General features: G+C 40.2%; 1 protein-coding gene across 8 annotated transcripts in view; it reads left to right on the top strand.

Annotated features, from left to right (window-relative positions):
- Positions 1–26140, top strand: part of sdk2b (sidekick cell adhesion molecule 2b) — a 951812-nt gene that overhangs the window by 577238 nt on the left and 348434 nt on the right. For all 8 annotated transcript variants that reach the window (XM_072558555.1, XM_072558553.1, XM_072558550.1 and 5 more), the window contains exons 3-4: positions 16070–16176; positions 25190–25337. In XM_072558555.1, coding sequence (XP_072414656.1) covers positions 16070–16176; positions 25190–25337 — 255 coding nt within the window. The remainder of the gene's footprint in view (positions 1–16069; positions 16177–25189; positions 25338–26140) is intronic.

Here is a 26140-nt window from a genome sequence, read left to right as displayed (position 1 = left end):
CTTCCTTGGAATGAATTTCTGCTGTGTTGCCCAAAGTACCCCCAGAAACACCTATCATTGCTGCTCTACTGTCTTTCTTGCTAGTCTATCTTTGCACTAGTTATGACAGGGGGTAAACTCTCCTGCTTAATTTAAATCAGCAACACAGAAAAGATTTAGCCCATGCAGTAATCTGTGAAATTTCGAGGGGCCAGGAACCATTTAAAGAAAAAATTATCTACTTTATTTCTTAAAGTATAACAGACAATAATTAACTAACAACTATTTACAACTTCTTCTCTAACCTATGTTTATTCCCTTCTATAATACTAGTCCGATAAAGCCCCCAATTAAGATTAACCAAAAATTCAAATTTTCAAAACCAGCCAGACATCGAATCTTCCTGTTATGTCCTCCTCTGTCTTCTTGTCTTTTTCTTAGGGATTTCTGTTTCACAGGTTACTCATTGATAAAGGTACCGTTAAGAGATCTATTCTCCAGGCAGTTTGCAGATGCTGTTGGCTTGGAAGTTCTCCTCCCAACTGTTCAATTTTCCCAAGTCTTATACCCCCAATGCATCAGATTGTGTCATTGGCTTTTAAGATTGTCAACGTACTAAATCCAAACTTGATTGGAGTTTGGTATTTTTTGAGGTATAATTTAAACTAATTGGCCTAATTCAAATTTGTTTTGTCATCTGCAGGCAACCAGCTAATCTAGTTGTTCGACCAAATGTTACATTATATCTTGTTCAGAACAGTTGATGCTGTGTCAGTTAGTTCTGCTAGCTTTTAATTCTCCATCCTGTGAACTTGACTTTGCTGACTAAGTTGCAACTTCTCATGTTTCAAATTCTCTCTCTCTTTCTCTTTCCTTTCTTCTCTCTCTCTCTCTACTCAGCTAAGAACATTCTCTCTCTTTTTCCTCTCTCTTTCTGTCCCTCTCCTCTCTCTCTCCCCCTTTCTTCTCTCTCTGTTAGCTTAGCTCAGAACCTTCCCCCCCCTCTCTCTTTCCTCTCTCTCTCTCTGTTTATCTTCCAACTCCATTTTCCTCAATTGTAATTTAGGTTCTTCTACCTCGACTGCAGTTGCTTGTTTCTCTGACATACCTAAATGTTTGAGTAATTCCCTTACAATTTCAGCTTTAATTTTGTCCTTGGTTAAAACCAAATCTAACTTCTTTGGTAATTCTAAAAGTATGACCTTTTTCTTTCCTTCTAAAAACTTTCTTGGCAAATTTGAGAATCATCTTCAAATCCCAGAACCTCTTTAGCCATTTTAAGAGCCATTTTTCTCACTTTTAATTTAATCAATCACAAGTCACTAAAATTAAACAAATTGTCTCACCTACGTTTTATTTAAAGACCTAGGACACTAATGTACAAGTTTAAATTTGCTGGGATTTTTCATACCCCCAAATCTATTCAATTCTGTCTAAACCAGTTAAAATCTCAACAATGAGCCCCAAATTGTTGTGACATCGGGTAAACCCTCCTGCTTAATTTAAACCAGCTCACAGAAAAGATTTATCGCGTGCAGTGATCTGTGAAAATTCCAAGAGGCCAAGAACTATTTAAGGTAAACAACTTTATTTCTTAAAATATAACAGACAAGACTGAACTAACAACTAAACTTCCTCTAACCTATATTTACCTTACCTTCTACAATAGTAGTCCCCAATTCAGATTTACCAAAAATTCAAATTTTCAAAACCAACCAGATGTCAAATCCTCTCATTACATCTTCCTCTGTCTTCTTTTCTACCTCTTAGGGATTTCTATTTCAGAGGTTACTGATCGATAAAGGTACCTTTAAGAGAGCTATTCTCTGGTCAGTCTGCAGATGCTAGTGTTTTGGCAGTTCTCCTCCCAAATGTTCAATTTTCCCCAATCTTATACCCCCAAAGTATTGGATTGTGTCATTGGCTTTTAAGATTGTCAATATACTAAACTCAAACTTGATTGGAGTTTAGTAGTTTTCGGGGTATAATTTAAACTGATTGGCCAAATTTGAATTTGTTTTGTTGTCTCCAGGCAACTAGTTAATTTAGTTGTTCGACCAAATGTTACATTATATCTTGTTCAGAACACTTGGTGCTGTGTCAGGTCATTCTGCTAGCTTTTAACTCTCTTCAAGGTACAGTGTCACTTACATCTTCATAACACAATCAGCTCTGGCCAGCTCCTCCTCCGTGTCTTTGTCGTTACTTTTACGCAATTATAGTAGCATAACATCTGATTCTAGCTTCTTCATCTCAAACAACAAAGGGATTTTTAATACATTGTGGTCACTGCCTGGGTAGTTCCTTCACTTTAACCTCCCTAATCAAGTCTGCCTCATTACACAACACCAAATCCAGAATTGCCTGTTCCCTCATGGCCTCTATCACAAGCTGCTTCCAAAAACATCTTGCGGGCATTGCTTTCATGCATTATACAATGCCTTAATATTTAAGACAATTTTCTTTCCTTGTTAAGTCTCTCTAATGGTCTATGCTCTAACACTGTTAATGAGATAGCCCCTTTAGACTTAGCATTGCATGGAGGATTAGTGACAGACCCAACCACAAAGCCACCACTGTTGGTACTCAATATGTTACTACGATTCATCAACATTCCAAAAAACTCTGTTGCCTTCTCGTACCATTATCAGCTTGCACTCTCAGCAAATTAAAACAGAGGAGGATTTTGATCTGAAATAGTATGGAAAAATATGTAATGCTTCATGCCTTGAGATGCCCCAGTTTCACAAGTCTGAGTCATAATTTTGGAAACTATAAGGGTGATTAGGAAAGACAAATGCAGTGCTCCAAACAAAACAGAAATGTCCCTTGATTAGCTGCATGATTAATTGAGTTCATCAGCAGGAAAGCTAAAGCCATAAAAAAAAGTTGGGCAGTCTCATTTGGTGTTAAATATTTGATTACACTACTGGGCAAATCACTTCATCACACTTTTCAGACCAATCTTTATTTCTTTTGATGAACTCAACAAAAGGCTTTTATTTTGCTTTTGCAATTGTTAAGCACATTCCTACTTCTCCAACATTTGCATCAATTGGGCAATACAGTTGCACTGAAATACAATTTAGCTAAATTGAGATTCCAGCATAATCCGGCATTTAACACACAAGATTTTCTGGTAGCTTGTGTTTGTTTTATATACTGTTTTTCTTGAGCTCTCTGCCTTAGTCTTTACCATGAGAGTTCAAGAAAGCATACTCTGTATTTAACCCAGCCAGAATGGTGATCAAACCCCATGCTGTAACACCAATCTGATCAACAATATCCATCTACCCAACTGCATCAACTCACTCCCCAAGGAGTCTCAGTTGCTGCGGTAACATACACTTTACATGCGCATTGTAGCTTGGAGCTATAGATAGTGATGGCCCAGAATTCAATTCCATCACATAGCTGACCAGGAACCCTTCTCTTTCTTCCTGCCTATTATTCTATTGTAAACAAAACAAAATCAAGATGTTTGGTTCTAATTGTTCAACCCATTATTCTGTAACAAATACTACAGAAAATATATTATTAATGTTCAAACCTGTGCTGATTTTTTCATTATTTTTTCTTCTTTCTTTATCAGTTTTGGTTCAGAGCTGTGAATTGGGAATTGTGAGCTGAGGATGATTTGTGGACTTTGAAATAGATTAGATTAGATTCCCTACGGTGTGGAAACAGGCCCTTCAGCCCAACCAGTCCACACCGACCCTCTGAAGAGTAACCCACCCAGACCCATTTCCCTCTGACTAATGTACATAGCACTATGGGAAATTTAGCATGGCCAATTCACCTAACCTGCACATCTTTGGACTGTGGGAGGAAACCGGAGGAAACCCACGCAGACACGGGAGGAGTGTGCAAACTCCACACAGACAGTCACCCGAGGCCGGAATCGAACCTGGGACCCTGCTGCTGTGAGGCTACAGTGCTAACCACTGAGCCACCATGCATTAGTTTGTTTGTAAGGCCAGGCTTAGGGTCTAATTGCCGGCTGATTCTTGATTAAAAGGGCTCGTGCAGACACTGCAGCTCCAGGAAGAGCATTGTGTTTAAACAGATACCAGAAGTTGGCTCTTAACAAGGTCAGTACCTAGGAATTGGTTCTAGCAAGTCTGGAAGAGATCCTATGTTCAAGCAGTTGACAATTGTTGAGTGGCAATTGAAGCTTTAGAAAGAGATGATCAATCCATCCAGGCGGAAAATTGAAGTTTTTTTTTTAACCTGTGTTTTTGTTGGAGTTGAGCTTGGCTGCTGACAACAGGAAGATTTGAAAGCTCCCTGCCTAGTTTCCAACACCTGCTTTGAGAAGCACAGAGAGCAGAAAGCTGAGTTGGAAACATTGCTGCTTTCACCTGGATACACTGAGATGGTAACCCTGATCAGCAGTTCCAGAAAAGGAACCAAGGAATCCACATGTATACATGTGAAACAACACATTGTGAAAACCATTTTAAAAATCTGGTCAGTTTTATTATTTTCCTTTATCGATCCCTTAACTGTGTTTGTTTGTCTGTCTGTCTATCCTTTATGTGAGTTGGAGCTGAAAACAGGTTTCAAGCATGAGCATTATTTAGATTATTATGTTGCGTAATTTTCCCTTTTCTAAAGTTATTGTGTGTTTAATAAATAAATAAATAAAGTATTTTATTTATGACAAACTGGTGTTTGGAAATTAATTATTCACAAAATCTGGGATTGGGTATTTAAAAAGGTTCAATGTAGACTCGATGGGCCAAATGGTCCCTTTCTGCACTGTAGGAATTCTGTGATCAGTTGTTTTGTTTTACAGTTGTGAATTCAGAGATAGAAAGGCTGATTTGGTTTGGCTGTCTGTCTCCATACCGTAGTATTGGAAAATGTTCGCTTTTATAATGTGGACTGACACATTGAGGACTTTTCTTTAAATTGCTGTTGTGCAGCAAGTGGAAGGATCAACACAAATTTCTCACATGGCAAATATCAGTTTACAGCTTTAGAAGATCTGACAGTCCTACATTCTACATACCATTTGACCGCCCAGAAAATATAAAGGTCTTTTTTGTCGATTCCGATTTTAAACAAACACAACTAACATTTTGTGTAAATGTTACAGCAAACTAGAATAAGCCATTTCAAATTATGTTAAATGCCCTTTTTAATATGACCCTAGATGGGCAGACAGCATATTGATCATTTAAATCTCATTGACAATTGCTTACGAAGAAAAGACAGGACTTTGTATGTCACAGTGATTAAAGATTCAGAAGTTTTAAACATATCGTTTAAGTCTTAATCTGTTAGAGCTGACATTTTGGGGTATTCTGTTATCTGAGAGTTTAAAAAAAAACTCATTCTCAAGATGCGATCATTGTAGATACTTCTTGTCAATCCCTTGCTACCCTGAGAAAGGGGAATGGTTGAGCTGATAACGTTACTCATACAATGACGTTTCATGAGGAGTTTCTAGGCTTTGACCCAGCAATGCTGAAGGACTGAAAATATATTTCCAATTCAGGATGATTCATGACTTGGGAAGCAACTTAAAAGAGGTAGTATTCCCATGCACCTGACACTCTTGATTTTCTAGTCAATGGCAGTCATAAGTTTCCTTTTGAAAAAAAAAGCTTTGAAATCAACTTGAAATGAATTTCTAGTGTATCAAATTAAAGAGCTTGTGAAAGGAAGCTCATAACATTTTATCACTGAGAACTGTATTGTTTGGGGAAGGTGTTCCAATTTAAACTGTAATCTGAAGTGACTAAACTGAAAATTTGCACCATTTTTAGCTGAAAGTTTAAACAGGTAGCACCTTTCTGAGAAGGTGTCCATATTAGTCTTCTGATTAGTATATGAAAACTTAGCATCTGATTTGCCTTCCCCTGAGGGAAATATCTGAATATGGATTATGGTATACCTTTGAGCACCGACATGATCCTTTACCATTGTAACCACTATGAGATAGTTTCTTCACTAACTAAGAAAGCTGGTGTTGACCAATTAGCACTTCTTTGCTGTTGTGATGAAACAGTAAACTACAGTCTTTCTCCTTCTTATATTGCTGGAAGAAATCTCTCATCCTGTGTCCTGTGCCCCCTTTCACTGGCCATACAACAAAACTCTTAAGAATTTGTTTTATTCTGTTGTTTTTTTCTGTATTTGAATTTTTAAGATAATCTTATTCGTGCATAGAAGCACAGGAGCAGGAGACCATTCAGCCCCTCAAGCCTCTGCTGCCATTTTAGATCACAGCAGATCACCTTTTTCCACACCAAATTCCCAAACTATCCTCATATTCCTCAGTGTACATAGTAACTAGAAATCTTATCAATCTCTGAGTTGAACTTACTCAATGACTGAACATGCACAGGCCTCTGGGGTAGAAAGTTTCCAAGATTCACCATCCTCTGAGTGAAGAGGTTCCTCCTCATTTCAGTCTTTTAATTCAGACTGTGTCCCCTAGTTCTAGGTCCTTCACTCAGGGGAATTGTCATCTTGTGACCTATTTTGTCTGTCCCTTTCTTATAATTTTGTAATTTTCAGAGATTGCTTCTCATTCTTCTAAATTAGAGAGAGTAGAGGGCCAATATCCTCACAGGACAGTCCAACCATCACAGGAATCAGTTTGGTGAACCTCCACCACACTTCCTCTATAGGAAGTATATCTTTCTTTAAGTAAAGGGACCAGAGTGTACATAATGCCTCACCAGTGATCTATCCAACTGATGTAAGACTTTTTTCCTCCTGTACTCAGTACTCTTGTGATAAAGGCTAACCTACTAATTGCCTTCTGAAATGCTTGCTGTACTCCCAATAAGACACCATCCAACATCTTCAACATTCATTCCCTCTACCAATAACATAGTGTGCTGTGTACACCATCTACGAAATGCACTGAAGTAACTCAGAAAGGTTTCTCTAATTGTACCTTCCTAACCCTAACTATCTGGGAGGACAAGGGCAGCAGTTGCAGAGGAACAACATCATCTGCAAGTTCCCCTCAAAATCACAGGCCATCCTTATTTGCATCTACATCACCATGTATTTACTTAGTGGGTCAGAATTCTGGTGCTCAATCCCCAACTTCATTGTAAAGTCCCTACATCTCAAAGAACACAGTGGCTTAAAACCACATTCTCAATTGCAATTTGAGCTGGGTAATAAATGCTGACCTTGCAATGCCCATATCATATGAACAATTAACAAAAATACTAGTTTTCAATGACTAATGAGCAAAGAGTTCCCTTTGGACATCAATACTTTGTAATCGCTCACCATTTAACACTTTTAGCTTTGTTTGTCCTACCAATGTGAATAGCCTCATATTTATCTACATTATATCCCATATATCATGCTCTTGCACACTCAGCTGTCTAGATTAGTTTGAAGCCTATTGCATGTACCTTGCAGTTCACCTCACAATTTGTGTTCCCACCAAGTTTTATATCATTCCAAAGTTGGAAATATTACAATTGGACACCACATACAAATCATTGATACAGGTTGTGACTTGCGGGATTACAAGTACAGATCCTTTGTGATCCCCACTGATCACAATCCTACCAGTCTGAGAATGACACATTTACTGCTACTTTTTGCTTTCTGTCTTTTAGCCAATCCTCAATCCATACTAACATATTCACACACACGTATGCCCCCACAACCCCCCCCACCCCCCATCCCCACCCCATCGCTCCCCCCCAACCCCCCATCCACCCCATCATTCCTCCAATTTCATGCAATTTAATTCTGTAAGGATGCTGTTAAACTAGAAAAGGTACAGAAAACATTTACAAGGATGTTGTTTGAGTTATAAGGAGAGGTTAAATTGGTTGAGACTTTTTTCCCTAGAGCGTTGGAGGCTGAGGGGCTGACCTTATTGAGATTTATAAAACCATGAGGGACATGGATAAGGTGAATAGCCAAGGTCATTTTTCAAGGTTTGGTGAGTCCAAAACTAGAGGGCATAGGTTTAAGGTGAGATGAGAAATAGTCAAAGGGAACCTGAAGGGCAACTTTTTCACGCAGAGGGTGGTGTGTGTATGGAATGAGCTGCCTGGGGAAGTGGTAGAAGCAAGTACAATTCCAGTGTTTAAGATATGTTTGGATAGGTACAAGACTAGTAAAGGTTTAGAGGAATATGGGCCAAATGCAAACAAATGGGACTGCTCAATTTAGGATACTTGGTCTGCATGGATGAGTTGGACTGAAGGGTCCGTTTCCTTACTTTATGACTCAGTGACCATATGTTTGTTGACCTCCTGTGTGGGACTTTGTAAAAAGCCATCTGAAAATCCAAATACACCAAATCCACGGATTCCCCTTATTAGCTGTGCCAGTAACATTGTCAAAATCTCTGTCGGATTTGTCAAACATGAACCTTCATTAGTCAAGGTGACTCTGTCCAATCAGATAATTATTTTCTAAATATCCTGTAATTATATGTTCATAATAAATTCTAGTACTATCCTACTACAGCTGTCAGGCTAACAGGTCTGAAGTTTCCTTTCTCCCTCTCCTTCTTTTCTTAAATAGGATGTTTACAATTGCTACTTTCTAATCTGCAGGCACATTCTTGAGGTATTAAGGATTTCGAAAGATGAACACCAATATATCCACTATCCTAGCTTAGATATTTCATTTAAGGCATCTTAACAAGTCGCTCATATGTACATTTATCTAAGTTAAAAGAAGATTTCTGAATTTAATTGTAATGTGTTTATAGTCACAAATTCTTATTGGATGTTCGTATGAAAGTGTCTAATGATTTGTTGTGAACAGAGTTTCTCTGCTGCCTGAAAGTTGAATAATGACAATATTCTTTGGTGTGTAGGCAAGATCACCCTTATGTGACCTATTTAACTGCGATGTTCTTTTCATATTAGCCTGCCAATGTCATGTTTGTGATTTGGCTTTGTGAGTTTTTTTTAATAATTAAAAGAGACACTGAATTTGAAACTGAACAAACTCAACACCTGTCTCTAGAAATCATATTGTGTTCTAAAGAGGTGCTTTCATGTTACAAATCAAAGGACAGCAGCAAGTTTGAATGAACTCATTCATTTTATCCCAGCTAACTCTACTAATTAAATCAGCCAGTAAAGGTCATCTCCTAGTCTCTGCTCTGCATGTAACATTCAGCTGTCCAAAAGGCAAGGCTGGATGCCAAGAGCTATTGACTTAGTATTTCAGCACCATCTTGTGTCTGCATATAGATTTACATCATGGACGCATCTCATCTCATTAGAACTGTAGAAAATATTTCTCAAATATTATTTCTGTTACACTGGCATGAAGAAACAATACCTTACAATTATTTCCTGCTTAACCATAATTAACAGGAAGGCAGGTTTGACTTTGCAGGTTCAATCAGAAATTTCTAGATTGATGTTAACAAAACTAGATAGTGGCTGTATCGAATGAATACCTTAAATGAATCCTAACTCATGTCAATATATCTAATTGTGGTCAGGAGATTAAACCTAAATTACATTTGTAATATAGTGTTCTTATGGGATCACACATTTGAGATTCAACCAGCTGCAGAAGATCTGGAAGTAAAGGTACGCAAGATTATTTTGTAAAAGTAGGAACATAAAAATTAGGAGCATGAGTAAACTATTCAGTCCTTCAGGTCTGCTTTGACATTCAATATGATCATGGCTGATCCTTAATCTCAATGCCGTATTCCCACTTTCTTCCCATATCTCTCATATTGTACCTATTTCTTGCTTGACTATATTCCAGTGACTTGGTCTCCACAACCTTCTGTCATAGCAAATTCAACAGGTTCACTAGCATATAAATGAAGAAGTCCTTCCTCATCTGCATCCTTAATGGCCTACCCTGTATCCTGAGGAGAAAGTGAGGACTGCAGATGCTGGAGATCAGAGCTGAAAATGTGTTGCTAGAAAAGCACAGCAGGTCAGGCAGCATCCAAGGAGCAGGAGAATCGACGTTTTGGGCATGGGCCCTTCTTCAGGAATGAGGAAAGTGTGTCCAGCAGGCTAAGATAAAAGGTAGAGAGGAGGGACTTGGGGGAGGGGCATTGGAAATGCGATAGGTGGAAGGAGGTCAAGGTGAGGGTGATAGGCCGGAGTGGGGGTGGGGGCGGAGAGGTCAGGAAGAAGATTGCAGGTTAGGAAGGTGGTGCTGAGTTCGAGGGATTTGACTGAGACAAGGTGGGGGGAGGGGAAATGAGGAAACTGGGGAAATCTGAGTTCACCCCTTGTGGTTGGAGGGTTCCTAGGTGGAAGATGAGGAGCTCTTCCTCCAACCGTCGTGTTACTATGGTCTGGCGATGGAGGAGTCCAAGGACCTGCATGTCCTTGGTGGAATGGGAGGGGAGTTGAAGTGTTGAGCCACGGGGTGGTTGGGTTGGTTGGTCCGGGTGTCCCAGAGGTGTTCTCTGAAACGTTTCGCAAGTAGGCAGCCTGTCTCCCCAATATAGAGGAGGCCACATCGGGTGCAGCGAATACAATAAATGATGTGTGTGGAGGTGCAGGTGAATTTGTGGCGGACATGGAAGGATTCCTTGGGGCCTTGGAGGGAAGTAAGGGGGGAGGTGTGGGTGCAACTTTTGCATTTCTTGCGGTGCAAGGGAAGGTGCCGGGAATGGAGGTTGGGTTGTTGAGGGGTGTGGACCTGACAAGTGAGTCACTGAAGGAGTGGTCTTTTCGGAACGCTGAAAGGGGAGGGGAGGGAAATATATCCCTGGTCCGATATGGCTAGGAAGAACTGTTTGTTTAGTGTATGGATTGTTTAGTGTAGGATACCCTAGATCCTGAGGCTGTGACCCCTGGCTCTAGACTTACCAACTAGGGAAAATCCCTCCCTGCATCTAGTCTGTCCATCCCTGTTAGAGTTTGATACCCTTCAATTAGCTTCTTCCTCATCCTTCCAAACTCTAATGAATGCACACCCAGTCAAAGCAATCTGACCTCATATAATAGTCCTGCCCTCCCCAGTATCATAATAGTGAGTTTCTGCAGCACTTCCTCAATGGTAAGCATATCCTTTCTGAGGAATAATGTAGAGGTGCTGGTGTTTGTCTGGTGTGGACAAAATCTAAAATCACTTAATATCGGGTTGTAGTTCAACAGGTTTATGTGAAACTACAGGCTTAGAACATAGAACATAAAAAAGTACAGCACAGAACAGGCCCTAGGCCCACGATGTTGTATGGAGGATTATTCCTAATCTAAAATAAAATAACCTCACCTATGCACCCCTCAATTCACTGCTGGCCATGTGCATGTCCAGTCATTGCTTAAACGTCCCTAATGACTCTGCTTCCACCACCACCGCTGGCAATGCAATCCATGCATTCACAACTCTCTGTGTAAAGAACCTACCCCTGACGTCTTCTCTATACTTATCTCCTAATATCTTAAAACTATTACCCCTTTGCCAGTCAGTCCTGCCCTGGGGAAAAGTCTCTGGCTATTGACTCTATCCATGCCTCTCATTATGTTGTATACTTCGATCAGTTCACCTCTCTTTCACCTTCCCTCCAGAGAGAAAAGCTTACTCAACCTCTCTTCATAAGACAAGTCCTCCAGTCCAGGCAACATCCTGGTAAACATTCTTTGCACCTTCTCCAAAGCCTCCGTGTCTTTCCTATAATAGGACGACCAGAACTGGACACAGTATTCCAAGTGTGGTCTCACCAGGGTCTTGTAGAGCTGCTGCAAAACCTTGTGGCTCTTAAACTTGATTACCCTGTTAATGGAAGCCAAAACACCATATGTTTTCTTCACAACCCTATCCACTTGGATGGCAACTTTGAGGGATCTATGCACTTGGAACACCAAGATCCCTCTGTTCTTCCACACTGCCAAAAATCCTGTCTTTAATCCTATATTCAGCATTCAAATTCAACCTTCCAAAATGCATCACTTCACATTTATCCAGGTTGAACTCCATCTGCCATTTCTCAGCCCAGCTCTGCATCCTATCTATGTCATGCTGCAGCCTGCAATAGCCCTCTATACTATCGACGACACCTCCAACCTTTGTGTCATCGGCAAATTTACTAACCTACCCCACAACCTCCTCGTCCAAGTCATTTATAAAAACTACAAAGAGTAGAGGCTCAAGAGCAGAGCCCTGCGGGACCCCACTCAACACTGTCCTCCAGGCAGAATACTTTCCATCTACAACCACTCTCTGCCTTCTGTCAATCAACCAATTCTGAATCCAGATAGCTGAATCTCCCTATATCCCACACCTCCTGACTTTATCAATGAGCCTACCAAACGCCTGCTGATATCTATATACACCACATCCCCTGCTTAACCTTCATCAATCTGTCTTGTCACCTCCTCAAAGATTTGAGAAGCATGACCTGCCCCTCAGAAAGTCATACTGACTGCCTTTAATCATGCTATGCTTTTCCAAATAGTCATAAATCCTATCCCTCAGAATTCTTTCCACAGACGTAAGACTGACAGGTCTGTAATTGCCAGGAGTTTCCCTATTTCCCTTCTTGAAAAGAGGAACAACATTTGCCTCCCTCCAATCCTTCGGTATGACTCCCATGGAGACTAAGGAAGCAAAGATCTTCGTTAGCGGCTTAGCAACCTCCTTTCTCACTTCTCGGAGCAACCTCGGATAAATCTGGTCTGGCCCTGGGGACTTATCAATCTTAATATTTGCCAAAATTTCTAGCACATCAACTTCATCAATCTTGATCTGTTCAAGCCTGTTTCCCAGCTCCTCAAAGTTCTCATTCACAACAAGTCCCTTTCCTTCGTGAAAACCGATACAAAAAACTCATTTAGTACTTTCCTTATCTGCTCAGACTCCATGCACAAGTTCCCTATGCTATCCTTGATCAGTCCTGCCTTCTCCCTGATCATTCTCTTATTCCTCACATATGAATAAAATGCCTTTGGGTTCTCCCTAATCCTTCCTGCCAAGCCTTTTTCGTGCCCCATCCTGGCTCTCCTCAGTCCATATCTGAGCTCCTTTCTAGTAAGCCTGTAATCCTCTAAAGCTTGCTAGAATCCTTGCTCCCTCCACCTTATGTAAGATGCCTTCTTCCATTTGATGAGAAGCTCCTCTGTTCTTGTCATCCAAGGCTCCTTAATCTTACCCCTTCTTGCTTTTGGAGCCCCTGTTCCTTCCCTAGGCAGCTAGCTGGTGTCTTGTGATTTTTGACTTTCTTAGGTAGGCAGACCAAAATTGCATGCGATACTCCAAGCATCGTCTAACCAAGGCCCTGCCTAACTGCAGTGAGACCTCCCTACCTTTGACCTGTCTTGTCATAAAGGCTAACAAGCCATTGGCCTTCTCAATTGCTTGCTGCACCTAACTGTTTACTTTCATTAACTCGTGTACACGGACACCCAAATCCCTTTGTAGATCCACATTTTTATTTTTCACACTGAAGTGTATAACTTCATACTTGAGCATCTGCCATATGTTTGCTCACTCATTCAACCTGTCTAAATCACCTTGAAGCCTCCTAGCAATCACTTCATGAATCACAATTCTGTCCATTTTTTAATTTTCTCATAAGGTATGATATTTAGACAAGATAAATGGCAAGGAACAAGTATTGAAATTCAGTAATGTTTGCATTCCAGCAACTTTTTAAATAAAGGAAATTTGAATTACAAAATAAGGAAGATTAACTGCTGTTGGGAGCTTATTTTGAGTACCAAGTGAGGTTTAATTCCTTCGAACTCTACAGTGAACATTCATAATGGAAATGTTTAACTCATGATAAAATGCAGCTGGTATCAAGCCATTATTCAGATAGTGGAATACATACAGCGTAAAAAAAATCAATGCTGCATCACTGACCAAACACATGTCCCTGGCTTGACCTCTTTCAAAGACAGTGAACAGCAATCAACTGAGTCTACACAAGTCTTCAGTGATGTAGCCACTTGTTTTATAACTAGGAGATGGAGGATGAGTCCCAAACCTGGGAGCACAGCCCCAGATCTTCCATTCTCCAGACTGTAAAACCAGTCTTTGACAATCTCAACCTGAGATGTACTAGTATCAGACCCCTGGAAACCTAAACACCAAAACCCGACTCAATAAAATAACTGCAACTAGTCTTTAAAGAAGCTACCTTCACATATGATAAATGTTGAAGTTGTCACAGAAAATTCTTTAGTGGAAAGTAAATAGTTAAAACCCACATTTTAGCAGTGTATATTTATTTATGAGTTATTTGTGGATAAATACTAAGTAAATATACTTTAACTGCAGTTGTTGGAAACTAATTTCTCCTGCTTCAAATTATAAACAAATTTGTCATCAAAATATTTCCTAGCCGCTTCAATTCTGTCCTTCAGCCCATCAAATTGACCCTAACAATGTTTAGTGCCAGCCTTTAACAAACCTAATTAGTGAGTGTTGGTAAAATCCAATCTTTGAAAAAAATGATACCTATAATTGAAATGCTGTCAGGTTAAAGTACTGGAAGTTGGCACAATGTTCTAGATCATTCAGCAAGGATGTTACATCATAAACTGATAAAGCACTGATTTAGGATTGTGCTGAGCTTAAGAACAGAACAATTGAATTAACCTACTCTAGAGAAGTATGAAGTATTTTCATTAACTGTGATGAAAAGTTCATAAGAAACTCTAAGCAACAATTCATGACCTATGCAGGAATAAAAGGATGGTAAAAGTTGATTGAAGTTTTTGAATCGGTGGTTCTACCTATCAAATTGATAGCAATCTCAATGCAAGCAGAAGATGCAGAGTTCGACTGTAATCAGGGAAATAGAGCTCTGTGACTTTTCACTGACCTCCAACTGATAGTAAAATATTTACTGCTGCATAATAGCTTACGGAAAGTTTTTTTTTAAGCAGTGGAAATGTAAAGGTGGTCAAGCAGGCCAGCTTGACCCTTGTAAAATCTCTTGTAAAAGATGATTGGCTACTCACAAATTTGAGTTTGCATTGCTGACACAGTGACTGAAACTTCAGATCCTTGGAACCAGGTGCTGAGGTGACAGAAGGCATGGAATTTGTGAAAACCTAGTTCAGACTGCCCCAGCATTTTCTTGCCATTGTGAATTTTTGCTGGAGTGACATTGAGACCTTTAAGGAAACATGCAGGTACCAATTAAGGTGGTTGAGGAGATGATTAACCTGGATATTCCTGTGGTATCTCTATTGTCTGGAGTCAGTTGGAACTCCTGTATGACATACCAGTTCAAAGGAATTAGTAACAGTAGCAGAACCTGGTGAATGCAACATAACATTAAATCACAATAATAAGAAATCTGCAATTCAGCAGAATATTGGACACTTCACTGCCATAGGAACTTGCTGTGACTCAAAGGATATATTAAGACTCTTTACCCCTCACCTTCTTTGGTTGTAATAATGCCACCTGTACTCCAGTGACTCATGACTGGCCCAGCCACTGTCTTGGAAATGTTTCTAATACTTATATGTTTAAAGTGAAGTAAATTCTCACCAGTGAAACCTCCACATCCTTTAATATGATTGTAGTTTAACTGTTCATTTTGATTTTTTATGATGTAATGTCCACTTTAAAGAAACAATAGAGTTGGAATATAACAGCACAAAGGATGAAGTCTCTGTTGCACTTATCTTTTACATTGAAGGTGAACTAAATAAGCCCATTAAGGCTCTAGTTATAGTGCAGATTGACATTTAACTGAAACCTTCTGAAAGAGGACATCAGCAATGCATCACCAGAGAGCATCCAGCTCCCTCTCCTCAGGCATTTGTGAGCTATTTAAAACAACACAATAAATCAAAGATTGGTTACAATGAGGTTTCATTTTTAAAGGGTGGCAGTACATGGAGCCATGAATAGTATCAATTTATTCAAAGTGAGATTCTCCACATGTTGTTGGCTTGGATTGCCAGCTGGCAATCTGGGTGAGTTGGATAGAGGACACAAAGGAAAAATTCTAAAACTGGGCAGTGTGCCATGGTTTGATCAAGTCATTAGAAGGAAGAGAGTACTGCATGCTGGCAATGGTTCAGCAACTGTGCGCAGACAGACTGAAATACTTCAACGTTTTTAAAAAGAGCATCAATACTAAAAGAAAACCAAACTTCCATATTGTCTGCGATTGATTACTTTTGTTCTTAACTTTTAGATACCTGATTCCATCATTGGATCGATCCCATGCTGGCTTCTACCGTTGCATAGTGAGGAATCGGCTCGGAGCACTGATGCAGAGAAGGACAGAAATCCAGGTGGCATGTAAGTTGGCTCAGAATATGAATGTGCCAGTGGGACAGCTGCTGAATGTGTTCTTAATAGATAATGTGACATTAGCAGATAAAAAGTTCAATTCACATGCATAATCAACTTATCCAAGTTCAACTTTATTACTGCTGGGGAACGAGGAGTGATGGTGACTGAGAAAACTCACTGCTGAAACTGTAAGCTGGTAAAATGAAAGAACAACTTTGCATCCAGCCATTCTGCATCCATTGGCAGAAATCTAACTCCCAAAAAATGACTAAGTGCAGAATGAACAATGAAAGGGTAATCACTGTTTTGGGAGTTCTTTTACATTTTCATCCAAGGCTTTAACAGATAGAGTGTTTTTCTGCTGTTCATCAGAAGTTTATAATTAGATTCGTCCTGCCCTGAATTTCACTTTCTGCACATATGGCTTGCTTTCTTGTCTCATACTGGAAAATCTTAAGAGAATTTCTATTCCCAAGACTCCCCATTTTGCAGCAACCCAAAAGCAAAATTGGGTTAACTAACAAATAAAAGCTGTTGCGGAAACGTAGCAGATTTGAAAAGCATTTAGAAGATGCTGCAGCAACTGAAGAGCTCAGTTAAGTTGCTTGTGATACAAACTGATGACATTCACTTTGTATTGTGAATTCCTGTCAATCACAGATGCAGAACTAGACAACAGAAAAGAAATGTCAGCACAACTTGAAAAGTGTACATACTGGTATTTAATATTCACAGTCTCAACTTGAAAACTGTCAGTGTTATCCAGTCTTAATGTTTTTCACTGTTATTTTGTAGCACAAACCCAATAGATTTCGAATTTAAGTACAAATGGCATTCCAAAATCTGAAGCCACCTGATCTATTGGGAAATCACAACTCAGACAGGTGGAAATCTCTGGAATGTGTGATTCCAGCTGACTTCCACCCTGCTGCACATCGCCAGATATTTTCCTGATCAACCTGCTCAGAGATATTAGGACATTCCCATGGAGCAGGTGGGTCTTAAACCTGGGCATCCTGGCTGGGTACAGTCATTACCACTGCACCACAAGAGCTCTCTGCAAGTGGCTGGATCCTATTGAATTGACCAAGAGACCCTGGAATGTAACAGTGTTCCCTCAGCACTGCCATTCTCCCCAGGGATGTGAGGAAAATAAATGACTGGAAATAGTGAATCTCCGAAAGTAACAACGACCTTGAAAGTCCTTTTCAACTTGTTTAAAAAAATTACATTTTATTTATTTAAGTCAACATTTTAGAAGGATATTTTCAAAAGTACCCTTACACTTTCCTGATTATACCTGGTAGCTTTAACTTCTCCCTGTAGCTGAGAGAATGACAGCTGGAACTGCTATTGTTGCTTTAAATGAATCTTTTCATTTATCTCCCTGTCTTATAGTTACCTCATTGACAAAAACAAGAAATGATAGTATTAAAATGATTTGATCCACTTTTGGAAAATAAATGCCAACATGCAGTGAAAAAAATATATCTATTGTTTCTTCAACTTCTCTTCAATTGTTTAAAATAAACTAAACATCTGTATCCCCAGAGCTGGTAACATGGAAAGCTTTTCATTTCTCCCTAACATCTGTTTTAATGGTAATAATTTAGTGACACAGTGTGTAGCCTATCCATGACCCATGTATCCGGAAATTCTCATCTGGGAACTCAACACAAGAGGTAGCATACAAGATGATAATAGTGATATTATTGAAGTGAGGTTTATTGTAAGGAAACAGATACCTAAGGTACCTAATTGTTGCAGAGATCCCCAGGGAGAGAGAGAGAGAGAGAGACACACACACACACACACACAGACACAGAAAAAAGCATGTCTGAAGAAATGATAAAAAGTAACTCAATGAACATGCCTGACAACCAAACCATGGAACACTTGTCAACTGAGAGACAAGTACCACACAATTTCCTTTTATGCTCTTCATTTCCCAGAATGATAATTCTACTTAATCACTTCTGTGCTCACCTCCCAATAAAAGGACTTCATCGGAAATAGATCCTGTGTACTCATATGGTAGGGAAGGGCCTCTATTTTCAAACAGTAAGTCATCATAGATTTTGTGCAGAATGTAAATTTAGTTTGCTGATGTTTCCACCAGAAAATTAAAATCTGACACGTCAACATATTAGCCATGTTAGAACAAAACGACTTTTTGCTATCTCAGTAATGAGGATCTGCCATCTGTTTCCACCTCTGCATGACTAAATATGCTGTAGCACCACATCATATTCTTACTGCATGAAAATCAAAATGGATTTTTCCCAATCAGAATAATCATCCTATGGAAATAGTAAAAACAAGCTTGAATTTACAGCTATATTGGATAAAGAAAAACCTGTGTTCTGTGCTTATGTGTTGTACCAAGAGACAGTACAAATGCTTACAGCCAGACTGCATGTTGGAGTGGGGAGAAGGGAAAAGGGGAAGTTACACTGCTGCTTAATTACCGAGGTAATGAGTATATAATCAGGCAGCAGTATTAATGAATAACGATAATGTGAAAATCACAGAAGATTTTGTACATTGTTTTAATTAGCTTAATTAACCACAGTCTATTTGGGCACAGCAGAAGTGTACGTATTTATATTAAGCTCCAGGACTGTAGATAGACCAACCTTTAAAGGCATAAGTCTTTTATGAGATTCATTTTTGTCATAGGTTTAGAACAAATGAAAATATCTATTTTGCCCACAATATTTAGAGCAATTAACCCATCTCATATTGAAACTCCAATTTCTCAAATAAATGCTCGACACTTGGCTCAATTTTCGAATACATTGATTTGATTGTTCTGCTTTTTTAAGAATACCATACAATTGCACATGCCGAAGATTGCTTTAACTCTTACCCACCTCTTGCACACACTGACAACATCTTTATGTGCGTCCCTGAGTCTTGCTGTGAACCTTTGGCAATGTCAGCTGAGTGAATGGAAATTCCATGTGTCATTCTCAATTGAAAGAGCTTCCAAAACTCATCGTCACAAAGAAGAATGGTTCTTCATATGCTTCTGTTCAACACATGTCCAAAGTATTTTACCAAGATTCATGATTTGGATTTTTTTTTGATTGCTTTTTCCACTGCTATGATGTGATCATACCGTGAGTATCTCCTTGTGTCAAAATGAGCAAGAGTGCGATGAACTCAATGAGTTCACCTTGCCTTCGGTCATTGTTGTGTCAAACCAATCATCTGAGTTTCTAACTTAATGTGAAAAACAGTCTGTTTTAAAATTTATAATGAGAAAAAGTGAGGACTGCAGATGCTGGAGATCAGAGCTGAAAATGTGTTGCTGGAAAAGTGCAGCAGGTCAGGCAGCATCCAAGGAGCAGGAGAATCGACGTATCAGGCATGAGCCCTTCATCAGGAATGAGGAAAGTGTGCCAAGCAGGCTAAGATAAAAGGTAGGGAGGAGGGACTTGGGGGAGGGGTGTTGGAAATGCGATAGGTGGAAGGAGGTTAAGGTGAGGGTGATAAGGTGAGGGTGATAGGCCGGAGTGGGGTGGGGGGCGGAGAGGTCAGGAAGAAGATTGCAGGTTAGGAAGGTGGTGCTGAGTTCGAGGGTTGGGACTGAGACAAGGTGGGGGGAGGGGAAATGAGGAAACTGGAGAAATCTGAGTTCACCCCTTGTGGTTGGAGGATTCCTAGGCGGAAGATGAGGCGCTCTTCCTCCACCTGTCATGTTGCTATGGTCTGGCGGTGGAGGAGTCCAAGGACCTGCATGTTCTTGGTGGAGTGGGAAGGGGGAGTTGAAGTGTTGAGCCACGGGGTGGTTGGGTTGGTTGGCCTGGGTGTTCCAGAGGTGTTCTCTGAAACATTCGCAAGTAGGCGGCCTGTCTCCCCAATATAGAGGAGGCCACATCGGGTGCAGTGGATGCAATAAATGATGTGTGTGGAGATGCAGGTGACTTTGTGGCAAATATGGAAGGATCCCTTGGGGCCTTGGAGGGAAGTAAGGGGGAAGGTATGGGCACAAGTTTTGCATTTCTTGTGGTTGCAGGGGAAGGTGCCGGGAGTAGAGGTTGGGTTGGGGGATGTGGACCTGACGAGGGAGTCACGGAGGGAGTGGTCTTTTCGGAACGCTGATAGAGGAGGGGAGGGAAATATATCCCTGGTGGTGGGGTCCGTTTGGAGGTGGCGGAAATGACGATGGATGATACGATGTATATGGAGGTTGGTGGAGTGGTAGGTGAGGACCAGTGGGGTTCTGTCCTGGTGGCGATTGGAGGGGCGGGACTCAAGGGCGGAGGAGCAGGAAGTGGAGGTGGAGATGCGGTGGAGAGCACCGTCGATCACGTCTGGGGGGAAATTGCAGTCTTTGAAGAAGGAGGCCATCTGGGTTGTTCGGTATTGGAACTGATCCTCCTGGGAGCAGATGCGGCGGAGACGGAGGAATTGGGAATATGGGATGGTGTTTTTACAGGGGGCAGGGAGGGAGTAGGTGTAGTCTAGGTAGCTGTGGGAGTTGGTCGGTTTATAGTAAATGTCTGTGTTGATTCGGTCAGCCGAGATAGAAATGGAGAGGTCTAGGAAAGGGAGGCAGGAGTCTGAGATGGTCCAGGTAAATTTGAGGTTGGGGGGGAAGGTGTGGGTAAAGTGGATGAACTGTTCAACCTCCTCGTGGGAGCATGAGGCAGCGCTGATACAGTCATCGATGTAGCGGAGGAAATGTTGGGGGGTGGTGCCAGTGTAGCTGCGGAAGATGGACTGTTCCACATATCCTACGAAGAGGCAGGGATAGCTGGGGCCCATGCGGGTGCCCATGGCTACTCCTTTGGTTTGGAGGAAGTGGGAGGATTGGAAAAAGAAGTTGTTCAGAGTGAGGACCAGTTCAGTCAGTCGAAGGAGGGTGTCAGTGGAAGGGTACTGGTTGGTACGGTGGGAAAGGAAGAAGCGGAGGGCTTTGAGTCCTTCGTGATGGGGAATGGAGGTGTACAGGGACTAGGTGTCCATGGTGAAGATAAGGCGTTGGGGACCAGGGAAGCGAAAATCATGGAGGAGGTGGAGGGCGTGGGTGGTGTCCTGAACGTAGGTGGGGAGTTCTTGGACTAAGGAGGACAGGACAGTGTCCTATATAATGCCTGTATAATGTACAATGCCAAGCTGTCAGTGAGCTTTTTAGAAAACATGTTGTTGTGATAATTAAATAGGTTACAGATATCTGAAGGCCACATTTTCCTCAACTGATCTTGTAGAGGCCCAATTTAAAATTTGAGTCACAGAGACTGTTTTCTATGTAAAACTGCATTTTACTGATAATTGTTCTTTTGCACAAGAGTACATGGGATAAGGTCTCTGTAAGCTTATGCAAAAATGCTGTCACCAGGTAACCCAGAATGATTGCTCAAACAGCTTATGTTCAATGGAAGTGATGTTTTGTAGCATTGTGCAACTTTGACCCTCAGGGGTTTCATACGTGTTTTGATTATGGACTTAAATAACAACAGAAAATCTCAAATACCTCATTTTCGTACAACTGCAACTGTCAGTTATATTGAAGAAACAGCTTTTTCTATGTTACGTCTTTATTTCAAGAATGCAAGTTTAAAGTGAAGTATTTTTCTTCCTTCTTCATTTTATGATGTCTGATTTACTTTACTCCCCCATGATCTCAAAGTTTGAATGGCATTGTTGAACTCGTTTCTATCCAAATCTGAAACTTCAGCGAATGCATTAACGTATGTAATTTGCTTCCTCCCTTGCGACAATACAACTGATATGTGTGTTACCAACAGAGCTGCAGTATTCCTCGAGGTAGATTTCAAGTCATAGACTTAATGATGAAAATAACTGGCAGGCATCAAAATCAATGCCCTAATGCTGTTTCCTATTACAACACTGAAGGAGATTAACCTTCCAGTTGAATTCTATAGTTAATACACATGTTGTGTAAAACCACTACAGATAGTAATGCACAAAGCCAGACAGATAGGTAGTTTTTCAGACATAATTTAAAATAATGAAATTTGAATTTCCAACTCAGTAAGGAAATAAATACTTGCAATAATATCTCTTGATCCCCCATGTGACTTTTTGGAACAGTGTCATCCTGATCATCTGTACTGCAGTAATCCATTTACTGAGGATCTTGTTTCTAAAGCATCTTGAATACCTTGAGATCAGTGACTGGTCGATTCTGAATGTACAGCATGAAATTGACAAACAGATTGTTTGGAAAGAAATATGGCTATTTGAAACTTGGAATTAAGGAGAAAAAAAGCAGTGTTGTTACATTTATTATATTGTCTGGCAGGTTGGATATCATAGAATATTGAGGATGTGCTTTGCAGTCCAAATGATGACAGCTGCAGATTCCCTTGTATGAACCAAGCAACATACATCACTATAACAGAAGATATGCTTCAAAATCAATGAGATAAATTAGCAACTGTGGAACATGTTCACAATTGTTGAATTTTTATGTTTCTATCTTATTTTAAGCCCTTTCAGAAATGAGTAGGGTCACTGTTCAAAGACGAAAATAATTTATTGTTAGTTTTATATTCTGGGACAAGATATTTCCGTTTTAGAGAATGGAAAATTTCCTCAACTTAGATATTCACTGACAGCTTCATGCAGTCTATGATCAGGATCAGAAGTGATTAGATGGAGAACAGAGTTCCCTATCGTGTGACCCAGGAGTGCTCCAAACTCAGACAGACAAGTGTTTACTGCAGCACAGTGAAATCTTCACTTTGTACAAGTTACCCTTTTGGCCTTGCAGAGTGAAATCAACAATTTTCAAAATGCTTACAGCATAGAAACAGACTGCGTGACACAACAGGTCTATACTGGAGTTTATGCTCTGCATGAACTTCTCCCACCTTGCTTCATCTCATCTAATCAAGAATTTAGGAAATTCATTCCAAAGGGAAAGCCAGTTTTGCCACAAGGCAAGCTTCTGAAAACAGCAGTGTGGTACTGGTTGAATAACTGATGTTTGTGACGTTGTTTAAGGGATAAATGTGGGTCATGGCACTGCGGATAATCCCTGTACTCTTCTTCAAAGTATGATTTGCAGATGCTGGTGTTGGACTGGTGTGTACAAAGTTAAAAATCACACCACTAGGTTATAGTCCAACAGGTTTAATTGGAAGCACACTGGCTTTTAGAGCGCTGCTCATTCATCAGGTAGTTGTCAGCCACCTGATGAAGGAGCAGCGCTCCGAAAGTTAGTGTGCATCCAATTAACCCTGTTGGATTATAACCAAGTGTTGTGTGATTTTTAACTTCTTCAAAGTAGTGCTGTGGAACCTATATGTTTACCGGAGAGGGCAGATGCTGCCTCATTTTAGTATTTTTTTCTTGAAAATAGCAACTGCGACACTTCAGCACTCCTCCAGTACTGCACTGACTTGTCAAGGTGGACCTTTGTGCTCAGGTTTTGGGTGAGACTGGATCAGACACACTGACTAACAGCTTCTTTATACTGGGAGCCCATGTCCATTTGAAACAAATGCTCAGGCTGCTCACCATCACCTCATGGATGTCTCTGAGAACCAGCAAACAGAAAATTACACATTATCCTGTCCTTCTTCACTGCATTTGAAATCAAACATTAAAACTGAAAGATCATTTGATAATCTACGGAACGAATCAGTTGTGGCTTTCGTTCATCACAAACACCCAAATCAGGAAATATTAACTTTTCACATTACATAATTGTACTGGATAAGTACTAATTGTGGGCGGCACAGTGGTTAGCACTGCTGCCTCACAGCGGCGGAGACCCGGGTTCAATTCCCGCCTCAGGCGACTGACTGTGTGGAGTTTGCACATTCTCCCCGTGTCTGCATGGGTTTCCTCCGGGTGCTCCGGTTTCCTCCCACAGTCCAAAGATGTGCAGGCCAGGTGAATTGGCCATGCTAAATTGCCCGTAGTGTTAGGTAAGGGGTAGATGTAGATGTAGGGGTATGGGTGGGTTACGCTTCGGCGGGGCGGTGTGGACTTGTTGGGCCGAAGGGCCTGTTTCCACACTGTAAGTAATCTAATCTAATCTGTAAGTAATCTAATACCCATGAAACAATGAAGTTTATATACAAGTCCACACATCATATATTTCCTGATATCACTAACCCACGGTGAGTAGCTGTCAATGAAAGGCCAGGAACATAACGATAGAGACAAAATACATAATTGAAAGAGGATAATTGTCATTTCAGAGCACATTTTGCTAAATTCTAAATATAAGGTTGCTGCCTTGCATGCCATTTTAGCTGCAAGGTACATGAATGATCAATATCAAGGAAATGTGGAGGAGGAACTTTGCCATGAGCGTGTTAAAAACAAAAAACGGTCTAATATCACAAAGTGATCTGGCTGGTGAAAAAAATCACTAATACTCACAAAAATTCCTAATTATTGTGGCCATCATGACAATTTTCAAAGTAATGACCTCTGTGCTGTTAAAGGTGCCACGTTTCTGTGATAGTGTCATCAGTGTCTGAGACCCATTTCCAGATTTCAGTGAACATAAACATGTTTACACTGTCTTGCCCATGTAATATCATCCAGACAAAGATGGTGGCTGTTCTGCTTTTTATTCTCCCAGCAATGGCATTCCAAAACCAATTATCATGAAATACAAGCACCGTAGGATAGCTTCCCTTTACTTTTCTCCTCAGCTCTAACCGAAATAGTCTTGACCACTGCTTTACACTTGGGATCACCAATTCAATATCAACAATTAAAATCAAAAAGTGTTGTGAATGCAGGAGATCTGAAATAAAAACAGAAAGTGTTGCTTCCAAGAAAGAGGGTCACATTGGACTTGAAACGTGAGGCATGTCAAAACACTCTGTGACTCAAAAATCGTGGCACATACGCACTTGTTTTCTCACTTTAATTGCTGCACAGAAATTTCTGAACGGTTGTTGTTCTTGATGTTGTAACTAAAAAAAGCCAAGGTTTCCCAATTTGCAGCGAGTTTCATAAAATGTACAGCATAGATGTCAACATCTGAACAAAACTGTTCATAATACTGTTTTCTGTTTATTAGATATGGCAAACTTTGAGAGTGGTGAAAAACATCTCAGTGTCTCCCAGGGAAATGCTGCAGTTGTCAGGGCACCAAGAATTTCTACCTTTCCCAGTCCCCAAGTCACATGGTTCAGAGATGGCCGAAAAATCTCACCCAGCAGTCGCATGTAAGTTTGAATATAATGATCTTTAGGTTGGATTTTTTAAACATTAAAGCTGCATTAGTGTTTTGTTAACTAATACCATTGCATTTATTCAATGTAATTTTAATCCTTTGGTTGTCATGGTGTTTTAATTTGAACACACTCAAAATCTGTTCACTTATACAGAGTTCAAATTAAGCCCTCTGTCTTCTTCTGTTTGAACACTGAATACTGGTTGCATTATCAGGACGTTTTTGAGCCTTCCAGAATGAGAGAGTTTAATAGTATTCAGTTAAGTGTAATCAGTAACCCAGCTTCATTTCCAATTGTTTATGTTAATTCAACTCCCTCGCACAGTCAAGACAAGTGAAAGCATGTTAATGATAATTCTTGGTAATTGTGTGGCTTTTAAAATCAGTACTAATGGTGAAACACTTTTTAGTTGTAACTTAATTACTTTAAAACAGCTGCTCTTTCCACCAATCCAGGGAGGGAAAAAGAATAGAAAATGGCAACCAAATATAAAATTATTTTTGGGTAACTACAGCACAGTAAATCCAAATCATTTGTCTTGATTATTTAACAGAAAAGCATTGTGTAACACCATATATGTTTCTGGCATCTATAATGGAAAATATGGATTAATTGAAACTCATAAAAATGCATGCTAGTAAAACAAGTGTTGTTTACAATCCCTCTAAGGAGATGGGAGTGAAGAATGGTACTATCTCTTCCTCCCTAACACATTGCGTGCAAGCACTGCAAAACTATTTCTTTATATATCGAGTCATACATTTGTACCTTGCCCCTTCATTATCATCAATTCC

The sequence above is a fragment of the Chiloscyllium punctatum genome, chromosome 39, assembly GCF_047496795.1.
Source record: "Chiloscyllium punctatum isolate Juve2018m chromosome 39, sChiPun1.3, whole genome shotgun sequence".
Classification (NCBI taxonomy): Eukaryota; Metazoa; Chordata; class Chondrichthyes; order Orectolobiformes; family Hemiscylliidae; genus Chiloscyllium; species Chiloscyllium punctatum.
This window is presented reverse-complemented; position numbering and strand designations above follow the sequence as displayed.